Source organism: Brachycentrus maculatus, unplaced genomic scaffold (assembly GCF_059751285.1).
Source record: "Brachycentrus maculatus isolate JH-2025_06_01 unplaced genomic scaffold, ASM5975128v1 h1tg000189l, whole genome shotgun sequence".
In the NCBI taxonomy this organism is placed as follows: Eukaryota; Metazoa; Arthropoda; class Insecta; order Trichoptera; family Brachycentridae; genus Brachycentrus; species Brachycentrus maculatus.
The window spans coordinates 269,262-290,368 of record NW_028280940.1 but is presented as its reverse complement, the minus strand read 5'-3'; the positions used below and the strand labels follow the sequence as shown (position 1 = coordinate 290,368).

The 21,107-nt window shown below is 32.8% G+C and overlaps 1 protein-coding gene across 5 annotated transcripts in view; it reads left to right on the top strand.

Annotated features, from left to right (window-relative positions):
• The window catches only part of LOC148307798 (very long chain fatty acid elongase AAEL008004-like), a 65,583-nt gene extending 48,178 nt beyond the window's left edge, over nt 1-17,405 (top strand). Inside the window, exons 1-9 of one of the 5 annotated variants that reach the window (XM_088262810.1) lie at nt 2,148-2,311; nt 2,678-2,746; nt 5,230-5,312; nt 6,214-6,321; nt 9,406-9,489; nt 14,459-14,515; nt 14,932-15,174; nt 15,263-15,421; nt 15,494-15,943. In XM_088262810.1, coding sequence (XP_088118936.1) covers nt 2,287-2,311; nt 2,678-2,746; nt 5,230-5,312; nt 6,214-6,321; nt 9,406-9,489; nt 14,459-14,515; nt 14,932-15,174; nt 15,263-15,421; nt 15,494-15,661 — 996 coding nt within the window. In that variant the 5' untranslated portion in view covers nt 2,148-2,286 and the 3' untranslated portion in view covers nt 15,662-15,943. Of the gene's footprint in view, nt 1-2,147; nt 2,312-2,677; nt 2,747-5,229; nt 5,313-6,213; nt 6,322-8,428; nt 8,510-9,405; nt 9,490-14,458; nt 14,516-14,931; nt 15,175-15,262; nt 15,422-15,493 lie in introns of those variants that run through there. The other 4 variants (XM_088262811.1, XM_088262812.1, XM_088262814.1 and 1 more) reach the window with 4 other exon arrangements.
• Nucleotides 17,406-21,107: the final 3,702 nt, after the last annotated feature.

Here is a 21,107-nt window from a genome sequence, read left to right as displayed (position 1 = left end):
AAAGATCAACGCGTGTCTTAAATAAGAATAATGAATAGACGTGTTACTTACTAGTATTATAAGAAAACCTGAGTAACTTTGCACTCATGCTACAATAACGTGGCCCAGCCGTTAAAACAAGTTTTGCTCAAAAAACTTTTTCATTCCTTGCGCCAAAAATATTTAATTTGCTGCCCGAAACCATTAAGATTTCCAGGAGCGATCGGGACTTTAAGAACAGTATCCGTCGATGATTGCTTAGCATTGGAAGGGACAAGGTAGAAAGAGAATCAATTAAAGTCGAGGTGTAATTATATTATTGAAAAACCTTTAAATTGTAAATTATTTTTGTATCTCCCGTATGTTATGTTTATAATCTAATAATTAAAAAAAAATATATTAAAAAATAAAAATAAAAATATATAAAAATTGTATTAACATGTTAGTATTCGGCTCAACACAGGCCATGACTAAAAAGCCGTAATACGTATAATAAATGTATATATGAAATGAATATGTATATTTGAATGTATCTATGTATTATGAAAAATAAATAAATAAAAAATAGATAAATAAAAATATAAGGTAAAAATATATTGTTCATTTTTATCTCTCTAATCCAACCATACTCAAACTGCGGCCGGTAAGTTTTAATGTGCGACCCTAAACACATTTATTATTAGGATCATGATTTTTTTAAATAAGAGGATTTGACAAAAAATCTTAAAGTAAACGAAACAAATATTTTCAAAGGTTTGCAGCTTATACAATTAAAGAATCAGATTAATGTTCTTCTTGGTGTAATTCTATTATCATGAGCGCTTTCGCCCGGTGACGAAAGTTGTCCGTTGGTGTCTCGTTACTCAATAAACGAGTGGAAGAGTACTAACACTTTTTATTTATTTATTTATTTGTACAATTCTGGTACAAATAAATATCATTAAAATTAGAGAGGTTAATTTCAAAACTTTTCCTCTTAATACGTAGGTAGGTACTATTGACGTGATATCAAATTCCATCACAACTATGACATAATTCGTTATTTATTTGCATATGTTATCTATCGTATCGAATGAAACAAGCTGATAAGCATATTGCATATTTTATAAATAAAAAAATCGTACTATTTTTGGACGAGACCTACATATTCATGTTAGCATTGCATAATACTTTATAATTTTATATAATTTAAAAATATGTACCAATTTAATATTTAAATAATAGGTAGGTAATAATGACTTTGTTTTACTTTAATCATTACCGCGTATTATCACTCATAGGGAATACCGGATTTAACATAGATACTCTACAAATAAAGGGAAGATTTTGCCTGCATTTATACGCAACACGAAAATCAATTACAAATCATTTTGAAATAATAATATTATAATATTCGTGTGCAAAATTTATACATGCAATACATTTATACATTTATACATGAAATACAGCATTTTAAATACGGCGACATATTTCATCATTGCGCTTTCGTTTATACATAAAATGTCGTTAAATCTAGTGTAAAAAACGTACAATGTCAGTTCCCCGCTCCTAGTACGAAATACTAAGAACAGCGTCCAAAACCTATTTTTCCCATTTTATTATTTATTTTTAAAAAAATTACCTATTTTTCCTATTTCATTATTGTCTATCATTTCCCGTGAAAGTATTATCGTCATACGTTCTCCAAAAGGGCTTTCTAAAATTAAATGTACGATAATGACAAAAAATTTAAAATTACGTACACGAATTTATAAAAAATGTCATAATAATATTATTTAGTAAACGTAGACTTTACAGTTTTTTAGGATGATTAAAAAATCTTTTGTGTTAAAATAACCCATTCTGAAAAATCTTACCTTATTTCAAAGGGATTGCAAAGAAGAGCTGCGCGTCGCATCGCGAGCTCTTCTTTCATGATTTTCAGTCATTGAATGTAGGTACGTACCTACTACCTACCTACGAATAATTATTATGTAGATGTAGACGCGATCCGTCTACGTGATGTTCCTCTACTAATCTACGCCAGGAGCTGCGCAGCACGTGCGCTCCCCTCGGCTTGCCCCGTGGTCCCCGCCCGCCCCCGCGTCCCTCTCATTCTCGTCCTCCCGTTGACCGCGACGGTCGTGAGCGCGCGAGTAGTGGCGGCAAAGCCGGTAACCGCCATTGCGATTTTCGTTCTTGCGCTCGGTGGCGGGATGATCGGAGCAATTTTATGTAACACTCCAAACATGATACGTCAAATGATACTACACGTATCGTAACTTTGAAACAATATAAAATTGATATAATAGTGTCCAGCGTCGAATCATGGGTTTTTCAAGTTATTATAACCGTAAGTTGCCATATCGTTAATGCGTGCATACTACAATTTTCATTTGTTTACGACTAAACTCACGCGGTAATCAGTGGGCGGTTTCGAGTATTTTACCCGATTTTTGACAGAAGATTATCATCAAAGGTTAGGATAAGACGGATTAATGAATAAGCGAGTCAATTCGAGTTAATTTTAAGATCTCAGTGCAGGATAGTCGTCAAAAAGAGTATCGAAATTGTGACAGCCGGTGACAGATGATACAGTCGCGATATTATCTATATTGATACGAGGGTCAACGCTCACTTATTTCTCGCTGCAAACTGGATGAAGTCACGGGATGCCAGTTATGTCATATTCCTAATGCTATTGTTTCGTGTGTTGCAGAATCCTCCACCATGGCGTTATTACTGAGATACATCGATGATATGCACAACATTATGAATAAACACGGTGGTAAGTATGACATAATCGCTACTACATGTATTCACTCTTTATTACCTGTAAGCGTTACTTGATAACTGGCAAATCTCAATTGCCTATCATTTAGGTTCTTTTCTCCAGATTTCTTTTTATTGCTCATTTTTATTAGATGGTTAAATTTTAATTAGTAAACAAATAAGTACTTTAAAATTATCTTGTAGGCCTTGGATAAATTTAACATTATCCGCCTCAGTAGTGAAGTGGTTAGAACGTTTGACTACCAAGGATATGGTCAACATGATTTTTTTTGCACTACACGGACTAGCTAGCACCCAAAGTTTAAAATTGATTACTCTGTCTTTGTATCCATTATGCTAATGATAATACTATCTATTGTAGTGCCTTTGGCACCACTGGGTCTAGATAGAGAATAACAGAACATTATTTCAAATCCAGATAATAATAATAATAGTATCCCCTAAGTTAGTGATTAAATTATGCTGATGATAGTACCGCATCAATCTGTTGTACCATTGGTTGTAGATGGAGAATTTCAGAATATTATTTCAAAGTCAGACTAAATATTATTCACTAACTCTAAAATCTTAATTTATTTCATAATATATATATATATATATATATATATATATATATATATATATATATATATATATATATATATATATATATATGTATTTTAAATAAAATCCTTACATAAACATAATAAATAAATAAAATTCACGTCTATTTGTAAAGAAAATACTAAACATGTTTAATAATATTAAACTTTTTTTTATTGTTTGTCAAAACGGCACACAATCATTATTATGGTTTCAGGGTTAATTAACAAACACTATGGTGGTTTGGTACTTTCCCATATCCATAACAAAACTGCGGTACTGGCCACTCTATAGAGGTGACCACTGATGGAGGTTTTTCCTTGTAAATAGACTATCGGACTTAACCAAAAAAGGCAAATTTATACTAAAATAATTTTTCTTAGTTGGAAAAGTTAAGGAACACAGAAGGGCGTAAAATACCATACGAAAAACACGTGTCTAACTAATATAAAATATTTTAAATCCCATATATTAATGGTCCGCCTTCGTAGTGTATTGGTTACTGCATTTTTGTAGCCAGTCCCACAGATGCAGACTTTACTTAAATACTCTGATGAGGGTTTCAAGATGACAGATGTTGATGTTAATGCAGCCTTGCTTACAAATAAACTTGTATAATTAGTGGACAGACATATGCTGTGTAAATAGATTCCAAATGGGACATATCGCTCACTCCTTTCAAGAACATCAAAAATCGTAAATTTTCAGTTGTACATGTTTTTGGAATGCCCAGAAAATATACTATATCCCAGCAAAAGAGGCATATTTTTAAATTATATATTTACCCGCTACAGGGCAGAAAGTGTTGTTTATGCATTTTGAAGAAAAGGTATTGTTTAATTATTTTTTTAAATAAACTAAATATTTTTCAAATGGAGAAAAAACCTTCAGGTTTTACTTAAAAAGATCTGTTGCACTGTAAAAAGTTCAGTAAATGGCTTGATATTTATTTTTAATACATCGTATTATATTTTTAAACTTTAAAAACGTTCTCCTGAAAAATCAAGTTTTTTTATTTATGACGTTCTTGAAAGGAGTGAGCGATATGTGATATGTGATGTCACACATTTACAATGATTGGTAATGATTTGTACATTTTTATGTACAAATCATTACCAATCATTTATTCCAACAGTTACAGTTACAGTTACATTCTTACAGTTTATTTATTCCAAAGACTAGATTTTACTGAACAGGTTCAACATGGGGTTGTTTGAATTATAAAGTAACATCTCAGCGGACTGCGTGGGCAGGGGGGAGTGAGACTGCTGTCCTATAGGATGAGCATGTGACAAGTGGGCTTAAAACACAATATAGTATCTGGCACAGTTGCTTAGTCTTAAACTATATTTTAACATTTATGTATAAAAAGTAACTTTGTCAATTGACCAGTGGGATAATAACCAGTTTTCTACCGGTAAATAACTTCTGCTGACATCCCAGACAGCATAAGTATCGTATTTAATTTTCTGGGGTAATTGTTTTCAGAGACACATATGCGGGTCTGGTATATATAGGTACGGTGAAAAACTATTCTACCAGTACCACTTAAAAGGTTAAATATATTTTTAAATTGTACTAAACAGTAGCAGCAAACAACTGAAAGGATTAAATATGGATTATGCCAAAACCAATAAAATTCCTCTTTTCCTTTCAAATCACAATATGTCAAGTGCACATTTAGATATTTATTTTTGTATATTTCGATTGGTGGTTTGTAATGAATTGGTGAAATTCTATTTTATAGATAATAAGTATGTTAATTGAAGGGATTTTACTTCACTATCTTTTGTTACTGTTTTTCTCCAATGTATCCCACCTGGATATGGGTTGAAAGGCTGCAATTAGTCACTAGACAACATGCTTTATGATCATCCAAACTTTTGTTCATTTCAGATCCTCGTACAAATGACTGGTTCCTGATGAGCTCACCCTTGCCCACTTTAGCCATGTGTCTCAGCTACGTATACTTAGTCAAGGTGAGTTTACTCATGTACATGGTATGTCCCATTCAAAGTACACCAAACTAATGATATCCTAAACAGAGAGCTTTAACCGACATTGCCCAATTTATTGCCGACCTTCAAAGTAAATTTATTCAGTTTTTAAGTATTCGTAATAATAAATCAAAATTTATTGAGCTACTATAAATATTTACAAGTTCATTCATATTGCTTCTTAGCCACATAGCTACTGTGAATATTGTTATTTGTTTGTTACCAATAGTGTACAACTTTGTAATATTACTGCACTTCAGTAGCTGCAAGAGCGAGCAGATACGCGGAGCGTTGTTTCGTTACGTTTAATATCTCTATACGATGTCAGACATACTTAGTTTAAAGCTGGATTGTAAAACCTTCGTGGCAGATTTGATTCCCACCAATTGCTAAATAAATTTAAAAAATATTATTTTTAATTTGTCTATTTATTAAAATCCGCCTCCGTAGTGTAATGGTCAGCACGCTCGGCTACCGTTCTGGAGGTCCCGGGTTCGATTTCCAAGGGGGGTAAAATAAATATAAGTGATTTTTTCACTGTAATATTTATTCAATATTACCATGGACTGGTACCTGAAGCGGAGGGCTGATCACCTTTCCTTCATGTGTAAACGATCAAGATAACACTGTGTTAATATGACACAGTGCCCTATGCAGCATTGGGGTGCGGATAGGAGCTTTATTATATTATTTATATGTATTAAAATGTATTTTTCAAATCTTTCTTCCTCATAGTTTCTCTGTATCTATAGCCGAGTCTTATTTTTAATAAAGAATATATATAGAAGTTGCTGTGTTTTTAATTTATTACCCTGAATATTATTTTGCAAAATAAAATTTCTTAATACATAAATAATTTAAAAAAATAAAATTATGATTTCAGGTCCTCGGCCCCAGAATAATGGAAAACAGGAAACCGATGCAGCTCAAAAACACGCTTATTTTTTACAATTTATTCCAAGTTATTTTTAGTGCTTGGTTGTTTTACGAAGTAAGTAATTTTTTTCATCCTTTAGATGTTGGGTTTAATCTAAGTTATTTTTCTACATTTAAGTTTAATTACTCTAAAATAAAATCGTTGTACATAGTTAGCAATTTTTTGTTGTTGTTGATTTAGAAAACTAACCATGAAAATATCAAAATTAGTTGAAACAACTAATTTAGATTTTTGGGTTACCATAGACAATTTCAGTATCATAGCTCTCTAAAGATGACCCCTGAAATGGCAGCGGAGACGTCGCATAATGGAACGCCGGTTTCCATAATATACTACACACTAGCGTTTTCCATTTTGAGTATTTGTTTATAACACAACTTTCAGGATTAACACTATTTTTTAAATTTAAAACCCAGGTTTTCCCTAGTTTACTTTGTTAGTTCCAAAGAGTCAATAGTAAAGAACTAAAGTTTTAAATAGCTTATTGGAAATATTCAATTTATTTCTCAATTTTAAATATAAAAAAATAATAAAAAATTTATGTAAAAATACAAACATATATGTATATGTATAATATAAATAAAAAGTGGTAGAAATATCTCATTTGTTTATGAAAGTGCTTTACATGCATCATTGCACCCGAGGTATCATCATCCAGTTTAAAAGCAAAGACACCCATTACAGAAAAAGAAAGAATTTAATTTCTTTTCTTACGATATATGAACCAGATTTTCTTTATGATCATTTTTGCGCAGAAACATTCTAACCTCATCAAATAGGAGCATTTGTTTAGTACAATCAGTAGAATCATCTTCAATTCAATCTTTAACTTCTACCTCACCCGCTACTTCTGGTTCAGAAATCCCCAATTCTTCTTCAATCCCAAACTTGTGTGAAATAGAGCTGTGACATACGACGCCGCCAATAAATCTCTATCCCACTTTGTCTTATTGTATTTTATATTTTGACGTATATTTTACCAAATTCATAACTAACTAAAAGAAAATTTTGTTTTTGATTATTTATGTGCTAAGTGTCTCGGTTCTGTATTGAAAATATTTTCAATATGAAAGAAATAATTATTTAAGTTTTCCATAAAAGCCTGTAATTTTTTTAAATTATACTTGTTTTTTTTTTAAGATCTTGGTTTATTACTATATCTGTTATATTGTTAAATTAGCTTTATTAATTTTATTAGTGCCACTGGTATAGAAAATATATTTGATAAAAATCATCTTTAACACAAGTACATTGCAGTGAACCATATATGTATCTTTATTATTTTGAAAAATTCTCTGTAATGGATAAAATGGATAAAAGTTATATGTACTTGAACAAAAAGATCTCCGCTGCGCTCGCATTCCTTTGTAAGCACTTAAGGCAAGGTGAGCGTCGCACACTGCTGTTCCGTGTTAAATAGTAATAAATCTCGCAATTTAATCCAGTTGACAGTATAAAAACTTTCAAGTGCAAAGGGTTCAATTCAATTTGAGATCATGCACATAAATTACAGAAATAGTTTAGTGAACTGATTCTTCTGTATACTAGTAAAAAATGTTTGTGTTATTATGATTTCAATTTATATTTTCTTTTATTTTCAGTACAACATTGCATATGTTTATTAATTTTGGATATTTTAGGTATTCTCATCTAAAAAGTAGGTATAATACGTATTTGAAGAGTAATTTTGACAATCTAGTTTCTAATAATGGTTTACATATAAACAGTGTTTTTTTTTTACCATAAAGGTGCCATCAATATTTCTAAATATAATTTTTAAGACTTACGAAAATTAGTACCAGAATGGTGGTCCAACACATTCTATAACAAAAAAGCACTGTTTAACAATATTCCTGAATTTTTGCGGATGGTGAAAAAGTTGAACGGGTTGAAGTTTTAAAATATTGAAGTTTTACATGTAATGTAACTATAATATTTGAATAATAACATGAAATACATGTGTGTATTTAGCTTAGGTACTATGGATCGCTCCCAACTGAATAGTGGTCAGCTTTGAAGCGTACCATTTTCCAAGTTAGAAGAACGTTTTGACCATCAGCGAAATAGGGGATGGATGTAAATCCCGCTTGAGTTGGTTTGTAGCATGTGTAGATTGCCACCGTTATGTTTAATGTGCACAACCCACTTTCTGTTTGTCCAGTGTTTAATGGGAGGCTGGTGGCGTGAATACAGTTTCACTTGCCAACCCGTGGACAATAGCAATTCTGCGAGCGCGACCCGTGTAAGTCCCATTCCGTGATCCGTGTCGCTCTATCCTCTGATACGGATCACTCCACTTCACGCGGGGGGGTTGTGTCATCATGTACCTCATGTTCATCCTTGTAAATATGCCACCGTAGTTAGTAGACACATGGTATCATCATCCACCTTCAATAACTTGTAAATATTCTGGATTTGTGTTATTCTAAGTACTCGGTCAGAGACCGAGATGTGTATGTACATATATACTTGTCTATCTATGTATACTAAAGTACTGTATGTTAATCTAACCCCCCGCAAAGGATAATCTTTAATCTCTTTGCTTTCCAAATCTTTAATCGTAATATAATTCATCATGTAGTTTAACTATATTTTTCTAATTATTTTCTTACATTTGCCGCAACAACACACAATTTAAGAAATCATTTAAACTTACATTAATATACATATATAACGCATATTGATTATTCTACGGCATTTACTGAAAGTATAAATTGTAGATCAACCTTTAAAGATAGCTACTAAAAATTACTTAATCAAATGCGGGATTGACCAAAATATTACATACAATTCGAAATTACCATTTTGCAATCCTGACGCGACAGAGTTACTCTCAGATTGTACTTATGTTTCTCTAAATTTAGGATAATATCATTCTTTTGCGTAATATATACACAAAGCAAGACAAGATCGATAGCAAAAAGCAAATTATTGCAATTTTCCTTAATCGAATAATGTAAATAATATTGTTGTATTTCAGTGTATTATATATATGAGTAGAAAATAAATATCCATGTTTATGTATATATTAGAAGAAGGAGCGGGGTGCGGAGCGGACAGAAGAGACGGAGGGAACCGAGAGGAAGAATATGCCATGAATGCGAGAATTCAGTTGTGGGGTTTCTGTGATTGTTTCAGTTGGCAATGTCCGGTTGGATCACGGGGCGGTACAGTCTGCGATGTCAACCCGTTGACTACACCAATCATCCAGAAACTATAAGGGTGATTCCATCATTCATACACGGATATAGCTACCTTATTTACTCGCCTTGTTTTCCCATTTCTCTCTCTCTCCTCTTTATATATTTAGTATATCTGTTCTGCACTTCCTTTCTTCCCTTTATATCACGCCCGACACGCTCACCACACAACGTTTCTATCGTTCCACAGGATGGGAAATAAAGGGAGTAAATATGGTACTAACTTTTGGAACATGTATTTAGTTGGGCTCTAGATTTAATGTAAACATTTTGTTTTAAGAATGAAGTATATTCCCCTACAAAATTGGAATAATCTCTTTCCCTCAATTGTGGTAAAATAAATAACTATAGATGATGAAATGAAACACTAGTGTAATGCTACCAAATTGTGCATGTATGTATATATGTATCGCATTCATTTGTGTTAGCAGTAGTCGTCTCTGTTTAAATTAGTAAATTTACAGGCTAAATATCATTTTATCATTTGAAGATGACAGGGCATTATTCGCAGAGATAATGTGTGTGCCTCACTGCACTAAAAAGTGACCTCGAAAGGACGCAGACTTTGGAATTCTCCATGCTCTAAAATGTTGTATTCTGCCCTACAACAAAAGCTGGAAAAAAACACCGCGGAATATGTTCTTAAAATCTGAAACAAATGATAAAAAAGACAATATTTTTTTAATGGTAAAGTGACGAGGTCTGGGCCATCATTCAGTGTTTGATGAGTTCTACTCGGGATATGTAAATGAACACATAGTTCAGAAAAGTTTTGTCAACGGATCGAGTCGGCGTAGCGCTAATCCTGACTTTTAAGCTCTTGACGATATAAAATCTGCCCATATAATCACATGTTTGTCAAATGTTGAATGCATTCCTTTAGTATTATTTGTGTGTGTGTGGTATTTCGATAGTCGGAGAAGAATATTTGCCATAAATATATTATTTTAAAACATCTAAATTTGACTGCACGGTAATAGCTTTCTAAAATCTTTATTCAAAAGATTTAATATTTATAGGAATATGTAATAATATTTTTATGTTTTACTCAGCAAATACTTTTCTCTCTATATAAGTGTGTTTGCTAACTTATTTATTTTGTGTTTTGCTTTGTGTCTAATCTAATATGAACATTTAAACTGGAATGATCTTATACACGCAATGGCTTATTTCAACTTATCGCTTGTCCTTTAAAAAGTAGATATATTCTATTTATATCTACTTGTTTTTATTTTTGCACAAATTGAAGTATTTTTATTTCTACTTTAAAACATTTTGTAATATCAGTCATTTCCAATTTTGGTGAAAACACCGAGTGTTCTCGAATGAGTCGTGTCATGTGGCATTTGCATGTTTTGGCAATGTTCATTAATAGGTTTGATTGTACTTTATATTGTAGCTCGATCCATTCTGCAAGTCTGGAAAACTCGAGGTCTTCAACCTCTTCGAATGGAATGATGGCAGTCAGATTCCACCATCTCTATTTGTGATGTCTGAATAGCTCATTTTACTACCTAATTGGCTAACCCTCGGGTTTACCTCATATTTCTGACTCAAACCAAATGTTGGACGCTCGTCCATGCCAAAGTGATGAGTTCAGCGATGTTAACTACGGAATTAAAGTTCACAAATAAACATAAACATGTTTATCTGTAAACTTTAAGTTTGAATAAAACGTAACATAAATTGTTCAATGGGTTGAAGCATTATAATATGAACCGAGGACAAAATTTAAAGGTGATTATGCAATTTGACAGTGGCTGGCCTTCTGACAAAAGCGAACCTTCCACATGCTCCTAGCAGTTGGTTCGTATATGCCGTGTTACCAGTATTACCATTACGTTCTGCCGCTTTACGGCAAGCTTGTCTGTGATGTTATAATATATTTATGTTTTATAACATATTATATATCGAATAAATATAAGTGATTTTTTCACTGTAATATTTATTGAATATTACCCTGGACTGGTACCTAAAGCGGAGGGCTGATCACCTTTCCTTCGTGTGTAAACGATCAAGATAACACTGTGTTCACATAAAGCAGTGCCCTATGCACCATTGGGGTGCGGATAAGGGTTTTATTATTATTATTATATATACAGTGGTGGCCAAATGTATTAGGCACCCCCTACAGAATTGGCTTTAAATATGAATTCTTGCAATATTTTTAGATTTTACCTTCTACTTATTACCTTCTATCCCGACCTACGACAGTTAGGGGCGTGGTTTATTTAAAAACTCTTATCTGAAATTTAGAGTATGGTATCTACGAGACATTGATATTTTGTACCAAAGTAATAAAATATCATTAGTCCTGACATTTCTGCAAGAATATATTGTAATTTCTCAGCAACTACAGTAAGTACTATTAACACAATCCATACATTTCTTTGAAAATAAGTATATTTTTGTTGTTTTACTTTTAAAGTTACTTGTCCAATTTAATTTTAGTCATGGCAGTACATACATACTCATACACTATATATTTATATGGAAATCTTATCGATAAAACGTTACTGCTGTGAACAAATTGTTCCATTTTACGGAATAGATTTCTGTTTTTATTTTAACATTGGGGTGAATACAGAATATTGCATGATGGTGTGGGGCATGACGAGCGCAGCTTGGAATGGTTCAACTTTTTCCGCTTGTCTCTAATAATATTATTACAATGAGTGCACCCAAAGACTAGTGCGCCAGAAGAAAAGTGCTAAACTACATAAATCATGGCATGTTCGATACTGACATGAAGCGCAGTAATAGCATATATATATATATATATATATATATATATATATATATATATATATATATATATATATATATATATATATATATATATATATATATATATATACGCACTAGGTATTTTGGAAAGTAAATACTTGATAATCATTGCCATTTACTACTTTATAGAGACCTTCGCTTTCCTCTTCTAGACCTAGTACCTAGTATACGCTTTGACTGCGCTTTTATGGTTTAAACGCTATATGGCAGAATAGTAGACCTGACCTAATGCAAAATTTGAAAGAGTAAAGTTACGTATACACAAAAGCATCAAGTACCGCTTTCTATCTATTTGCCATAAAAATAATGTTTTCAAACAACGCTTAATTTGTTATTTTTGTCATAAAAGTAGTATATATTTTCATATAGTAGCGTAACGAGATGCCTCTTGATTTTTGCAAATTTTTCATCAGGTCAGTCACTATTGAATGCGTAACATGTTTATACTTTAGTTTTGAAAATTCCTTTAACAATTTTGGTTCCGCATCAGTTTGATTTGAAATATTTATTTCTGGGAGTTGAAGCGCAATGTCATTATTTGGTTGTCTTGTAGTTAGTCTCGTTCCGTCTGCTGGCGGCCACCACACTCTGACGTACTAAGTGCAGAAGCCTTACCCGAGTTGATACTTTCCGGTTTTTAAGAGTACAATTACATTGTTCAGTATTGAGTATATACTTTTGCACCCTTCTGCTTAGTACGGCAGGGTAATACACCCTAATTTACATTTAATTTACTTCATACATGCTTTTCTTTACATTTTATACAAATACAACTCTTTCCCTATTTTTCATCCTTATACATGTTTCCTATTCGAGGGATATTGTAATTTTTCATCCTCATACGTGTTTTCTATTATTCGAGGGATATTGTCATTTTTAAATTCTGCAGACCATTTTATTATTTTAACATGCACTAGTAACATTTGAAACAGAGTTCTAGATAATTTTCTACACTTGCAAAAATATAAAGTTGCAAAATAACAAATGATCGGGACGAAAAGTTTAAAATTTTCAATTATTTCTTGTTTTTGAGGGGGAATTCATAATTAAGTTTTTTTTAGACAATTTTTATAAATGTTTGCAAGTTAATGGCAAAGCACGTGATACTTGAATCGGGTATAAAGCCCAGTTCTTCAATAACTTTGAATAGTGGATCCATAAAACATTTATGTTTGTTCATTAAATTTATGCAAATCTTTCGGCACCCTCTGTTCATTTTGCAAAACATATCGTCTCATTTCATTAGTGAATCAAATGATTGTGCATAATAGCAGAATACAAATGTATTCTGCTATTTTTACTGAAAAACATCAAACTCACGAAGAATCTCCATTTTGAATTTTGTCACCGGGTTTAGCTAATTTATTATTCTAAACACTTATATTTACAACTTCATTTTCTGTTCCATATTTTCCTTAATTATCATTGTTTGTCAAATGACAAATGACAGTAATGTATAATATAAAGAGAGCAACTACTCCTCGTGGTAAATTGAAAGTGGAGATTCCATCCGATGTAAAGCATATGTGTTTTGTGTTTTAAAATTCATAAGAAACAGTTTAAACTTGTTGATTGTTGATTCATACTCTGATGAAAATTCTTGCATACTGATAAATCCATTTTTTTCTTTTGCGTTAACCAAATGTGTATCGCCTTGGAAATGAATATTTCATTTTGTTGTAGAGCTCCACATTCCTACTTTCATATCTGGACCTCATTTATTATTTTGCACCAAGTATGATTATTTCATTTGCATTTTTTGATCCAATTTTTATAAATACATTTACATTTTCTGCCATTCCGCCTCCGTCGTGTAGTGGTCAATACGTTTGGCTACTGTGCTGGAGGTCCCGGGTTCGATTCCCGGGGGGACAAAAATAAATATAAGTAATTTTCCTCCCTGATATTTATTAAATATTATCCTGGACTGGTACCTGAAGCGCAGGGTTAATCGATCACCTTTCCTTCTTGTATTTAGCAATCAAGATAACGATGCTCTCATATGATGCAGTATTAGAAGAATTATAACTATCCGATTTGGAATATCACTATTTTATATCATATCAATCCCAAAATATTTTGCTTTTTAAAATAGGGTATGAATCGATTAATATAAAAGAAATATATTTAAGTCAGTAGTAAGAGTATGTGTTATTTTGTTGGTGTGGTTGAGTTTGTATTGAATGACTTATGAACATTTGCAGATGGTCCACGCCTGTTGGTGGTATTACTTCTCCAAGTTCACAGAATTCATGGATACGGTAAATATCTAACTTCCTAATTCCTCTACAACAACAATACACTACACTAGCTTGACGATCCACTTCTTACACTTCTCACTCAAAACTTATCTTTTCCAACTATAATTATAATTTGTAGTCCTACAAAACCTGTGCTAATTTAAATAAGTATTCGCTACAATTGTCACACAAAATAAGAAGAGTAAAGAAAAAATAAAGAAAGATATTCATTAAATAAGTTTTATTTTATTAGTAATGAGTTCATTCCCTGCTTTTGTTAACAAAAAATGCTATTTACTCGGCATCTCAGCGTTTATATATGAAAAATGCTATTTACTCGGCATCTCAGCGTTTATATATGAAAAATGAGTATTTTTTCCCAATTGGATGGTGTTTGTAATTTGTAATTTTTTACAAAATTTGTAATCTCGGTTCAGATATTCTTCGTGCTGAGAAAGAAGAACTCCCACGTGTCCACGCTGCACGTCATCCACCACGGCTGCATGCCCATGTCCGTCTGGTTCGGGGTGAAGTTCACTCCGGGCGGACACAGCACCTTCTTCGGGCTGCTCAACACCTTCGTCCACATCGTCATGTACTCCTACTACTTGCTCGCCGCCTTCGGTCCGCGCTTCCAGAAGTTCCTCTGGTGGAAGAAATACCTCACCGCGCTGCAAATGGTACCTGCTACTGAGCTATCTCCATAATAACGGCCCGATCGCCCCATACGATAGCTAGAGTAACTGCAGCTCCTGATTATCATTCCAGCTCCAGTTCGTAGCCATCATGGTCCACGCGTTCCAACTCCTGTTCATCGACTGCAACTACCCGCGGGCGTTTGTCTGGTGGATCGGCATGCACGCCGTCATGTTCTTCTTCCTCTTCAACGAGTTCTACAAGCAGTCGTACGTGAAGAAGGAAGCCAAGGTAGGCATCCGTCGGGTGTGCGCGCGAGGCGTGTGTGCGTGTGCGCGTGGCTAACGGTGCGTGTGCTTCCAGGCCAAGGCGGACCGAGAGAAGAGCAAGGCGAGTGGCAACGGCGCGGCGCGGGAGAACGGCAAGCCGTACAGCAACGGCATCTCCAACGGCCTGCACTCCAAGGCCTCGGACTACTACGTGACGGCGCCCGACCTGCAGATGCGCAAGTCCCACGCGCCCGCTAACTGATGCAGGATCTCGTATCCGCCCCTTGTATATACTTTTATTATTTCAGTTCTACTTCTTACAAATGCCTCTATTGTCATAGAATGGGTTGTGAATAGTAAAAAGTGCTGATGAACTCTCCATATAGATTAATTGATCATATGTAATTAAATTGTATGTTTTACATAAGTTAGCTTCAAAGTGTATATGTAGAAATATGGGTATATCTCTTGATATAAGAAATTTACCACGTGTACAGAATAGTGCAGATTATATAAAGACGATATTGATTGTGAATAATCTACAACTTGTGATTTTTTTATATATTTTATAAAATATTATTTAACCGTTAGCGTACTAAACCAACAATAGCATCGCGAGTCACATTTAAAAAAAAATTCAGTTCAAGTGTGTGGAATATGAACATCCAAATTTGTTATACATATATCATTCAAACAAAAGTGTCAAACAAGCAATAGCAAATGCTTGGCCAGATAATCAAACCTTATGTTAAAATAATATGTAAGCTCCGACACTCCTTCCTTCTGCCTCGCACAGCATTATTTTATGATTGTCACAACAGTATTCAGTACTCGGTGTCTAGGAATGAACCTATGCATCCGTTGTAGTGAGTAGTGCCGTGTGCGATGAATTTGTAATTGTTAACGTTTGGGGCAGGAGACAAAAGTTCCTCGAATAGTGACAATATTTTGTTTGTAATTTATTAAGTTACTCGACACCATCGGTGTAAGTTAGACATCTATTGGAAATATTGTCGGATTTGCTTTCTAAAAGACTCGCTTTCTTTAATTTGATGTATTTATTTGATCGTGTTGTACATAAGCTTTTGGTATTTTTTATCTGGTACAAGTCTTCCATGAATACCATTTAGCGCACAAACAATACATGTTCTTGTAATCGGGCAGAATAAAAGGTTTGCAGAAGTGTGACGCTACACGCTAAACATTCATTTTACCCTTGAACTCATTTTAAAACTCTCAACAATAACCTGACAAATATGCAATAACTGAAAGTATAGTGAACTTGTTAATGCCAAAGACGGTAAAATCCTAATCAGATTGCGCGTAATATTAACAGATAACTCCTTCATAACAGGGAATACAAATATTCTAAACTCTCGATGAAATAAAAGTATTTGCGTATGTAATATATTTGCCAGACAAATAATAATAAATCCACATATCTCCACTAGTCCATATGTATACTAAAAATATGGTGAAACTGTTTATGACTTTTCAAATCTTTATTTATTCTTTTAAATTTAATTCATTGCCTTCAAAATACTCCCGTCCCGATACAATGCACTTATGCCAATGTTTTTTTTCAACCCTTTAAATAATTGTCAAAGTAGATTTTGGGAATGGCCTTTAAAGCGTGCAGCGATTTAGTTATCATCACTTCAATTGTGTCAAAATGGTATCCCCAGAGCGGTCTCTTAAGCCAGAAGTCACACGGTGGTGAATTAGGCAAAAACATCGGTTGTGGAACGATATGTGTGAAATGGTCTCCAAGTACCAATACCGTGTGAGATGGTGCTTAAACCGAGGACTGCCTGCCCATAATTCCGGTCTCTTTTTGCCAATAGCTTCACGTAAACGTTGCATAATGCCCAAGTAATTTTCCTTGTAAACAGGTCGGGGTTGTATGCATAGATTTAAGTCTCATCTCCAGTTATCGTACATTTCATCTTATCCTGATAGAAAGCATTGTTTTACAGACTTCAACGCGACGCTGTTTTTACAAAAAATTTAGTCTTTTTAGCATCCAACGAGATTTTGCTTTTTTTCAAACACTAAACATCTTTCAAAATGGTCCAAATGTAATGTTAATCAACGAGGTCTCTGATCATCAATCAATGATTTTTGAGCATTAAATCCTTAATTTCCTTGACGTGTTATTCATCAGTTGATGTTGAAGGTCGTCTGATGCGATTTTTGTCTTCAATACTTTCTCTACTCACCCTTGAATTGTTAATACCACTTGTAAACATTTTTTTGTGACATAACCCGGTCTATAGTAACTGGTTTATCCACTCACTTCCACTTGGTAGCGATTTACGGTAGACTCTGAGTTAACCAAGATTACTTTGACCGGGAAACCGTTTAAAGCTTCCAGTCCAATCCTAGTTAGTATGTGTAAAAAGTTCCACCGTCCAAAATACACAATCCTATGGGATACATAACTTGTGTCCTTGTGAACCGTGTCTTGTATGGATTTATACGAGGCGGTCACTATAATAGGGGCTAACTGCTAATGCCTTTATGCACATGTGTGTCTCTGGCCACTTTTAAGAGCGTTCTAAGTTTGTACTGTTTTTTTTTCATAGTTACAGAATCGCACACTTTTTTTTATTTGTGATAACTGGGAAATTCAGCAACCATGATTTTTTTTCACCATCCATACCCTGAAATTGAGTCTACTACAAAATTTGTAGTCTGTTTTTTTAAAAAAAATTAAGCGGAGAATTATATTGTATATAGTTATTTATTGTTAAACTATAAATTCAGAACATGGGAAATATCCTAAATCACCATTCTGTATCCATTTGTACATTTGATGTGGCACCCATAACATCTTACAAACTGATTTGTAAAACTAATCTCGCTTTTTCTATGGACATATACATATATGTACATTTATTTTAAATATTAGAATCCCATCAAGAAATATAATATAATTATAACGAATTCATCATAGTATCATCCTGTTCCTCTGGTAAAAAGATTTGAGTCATTACGGATATTCAGTTTTGAGAAGTTTAAATGTAATAACAAACTCTCGATGAATATTTTAGCGTCATGCATAATTGAGTTTATAGAAGGGTTTTCAAGTTGGCATATTCTCCCAATAGTGAGAGCTATTACAAGTAAGAGCAAATATATGGACTAACTAAAAATATTGTTAAAAACTTGTTTTAATTTGTGTTACCAACTTAATACTGTTTGTTAACGACTGTCAATAATTTGGACTAAAACAATTTCAAATTCATTACTAAAGGAAAGTTGTCGATAGCACTAAGATATGACGCGGAAAGTCATAAGAATAATACTTTATCTACCCTTTAAAATGGATTTAATATATAGTTGAAATTGTAACGTGGCCTTTTTGCCAGTGAATAGGGTGATGTTATGTGAGAACAAAGATAAGCAAATACATGTTAAGAACTATAACAATAATGTGCAGTTGGAAGTGTACTTTGTAACTAAATAATAACAATCAATGCTAGGTATTGTGGTTTTTTCTCTCAAAATATATTTTGATAAATAGAAATTGAAATATATTACAAAAACAGCAAAATATGTACCTTTTTTCCTTTCCTATATTAATTTATTAAATTCAGTTAGCATAATATATTTTTGTAAATAAAATAAATTTGTTTCACAGGGAGGCTCTACTAAAAGCGATTAGTTTTGTTGTATGGTGATATTTTTTTGTCGTAAATGGTTGAAATGTGGGTAGATAAGTTTGTTTATAATAAACGTACCTTCTCTTTTTAAATCTTCCCTAAAATATGCTTGCATTATGAAATAATACGTACTTTGGTTTTATAGTCAGTAAACCATTCCAGGAAGTGACTCGTTTCGATATTGTGTAAGCTACATAATTTACAGTCGAGTTTTACAAATAAGATTTGGTGGGATTGATAATCAATTTTTATTTGATTTGTGCGTTTGTGCATTCGATGCATTATTTTTATGAAAATTTTACAAATATAAAAAAATATATATTTTATATAGTACATTCATAGTCATTCTATTTGTCATTTAATTTGTGTGTATTACCATTTTACTGTGGTATGGTTATTTTACCAAAAAATAGGCAAATTGCTAAGCAAACGCCAATAAACATTACAAATTGTAATGAATTTACTCGAGGGTTTCTGACTTACCTCGCATACTAAGTTATGGCTGGTTTGGTAAGAAGAATATCCAAATGCTCCCCCCGTGCGGATGAAGCCGTGAGTGGCGTGCTATAGCATTATAATGTACACTTGTACGGTACGAACGCCCACACTTCCTGACAAATTAATGTAATCCATTAATGACTTACCTTAGTGAAGGCACCGTCAACGTATGTTCATATTTTAGTTATTTATATCAAGCCATGTTTTTATTTTTACTTAAATAAACGGGTTAAAAATATATATTTCTTTTTTTTTACCATTTGTCTAAACATATAAATTAGGGTTTGAAGAACTCACTCGCAATAGTTAATAATAACAATGAGAAAGGAAAAGGTGATGGTAAATAAAAAATAATAACCATTTTTACAATGGGTGGTTTTAATTTTTTCATGGTTTTTCTTAAAAATAATTATTTCTTCATTACATTAATTCAAACATTATAATTACATTAACTTTTCCATGAATGTTAAATTAAATATACAAAGATCTTTTAGATAAAATAATTATTAACAGTAATTATGTATTTTTGTTGTTTACTTTTAAACATATACAGTGAACAATATGGCTCGAATTATTACTAACAATGCATACACCGGAAGCTGAATGATCTCTTAAACTATTTCAATATAAAAATATATTCAATTTGAGTTTATAGTCAGTAATAATATTAGTTCTCTATGAGAAACCACAAAGCTTTAAAATTTACATTGACTAGTCAAAATAAATAAACAAAATTATCATATTTTAAAATTGCACCTACTTACAATTCTTACTCGCAATTCGGTCAAACTTGAACATGCTCTTTTTATGTTTGTATTATCAATCATTAAATATTATTGACAAGTCGACAGAATATTATGTTGTATAAATTTAAAATTGCACCTACTTACAATTCTTACTCGCAATTCGGTCAAACTTGAACATGCTCTTTTATGTTTGTATTATCAATCATTAAATATTATTGACAAGTCGACAGAATATTATGTTGTATAAATTTAAAATTGCACCTACTTACAATTCTTACTCGCAATTCGGTCAAACTTGAACATGCTCTTTTTATGTTTGTATTATCAATCATTAAATATTATTGACAAGTCGACAGAATATTATGTTGTGTAAATTTAAAATTGCACCTACTTACAATTCTTACTCGCAATTCGGTCAAACTTGAACATGCTCTTTTTATGTTTGTATTATCAATCATTAAATATTATTGACAAGTCGACAGAATATTATGTTGTATAAATTTCATGCGACATATAATTTAAAGGAAAATGAAGGTTAATCCAGTAAATGTGATTCAGAAATTTCTTCGATTGGAACATCCATGTGGTCGGTTTAGCGGAGGTTCCAACCATGGAGGAAAGAGGATTTATTCCTTTAGTGAACATATTGCCCCTTCCCGGTCCTCCCTTCTGTTTCCTAGCAGACCTTACAATACCCATCCGGAGCTGGTACCGCCCCATTGGAAACCTAAAGGTAAAACTCACCATGCACACAACGGTGGCGCAACCTTTTACTATTTCAATAACAACCTGTTTACAT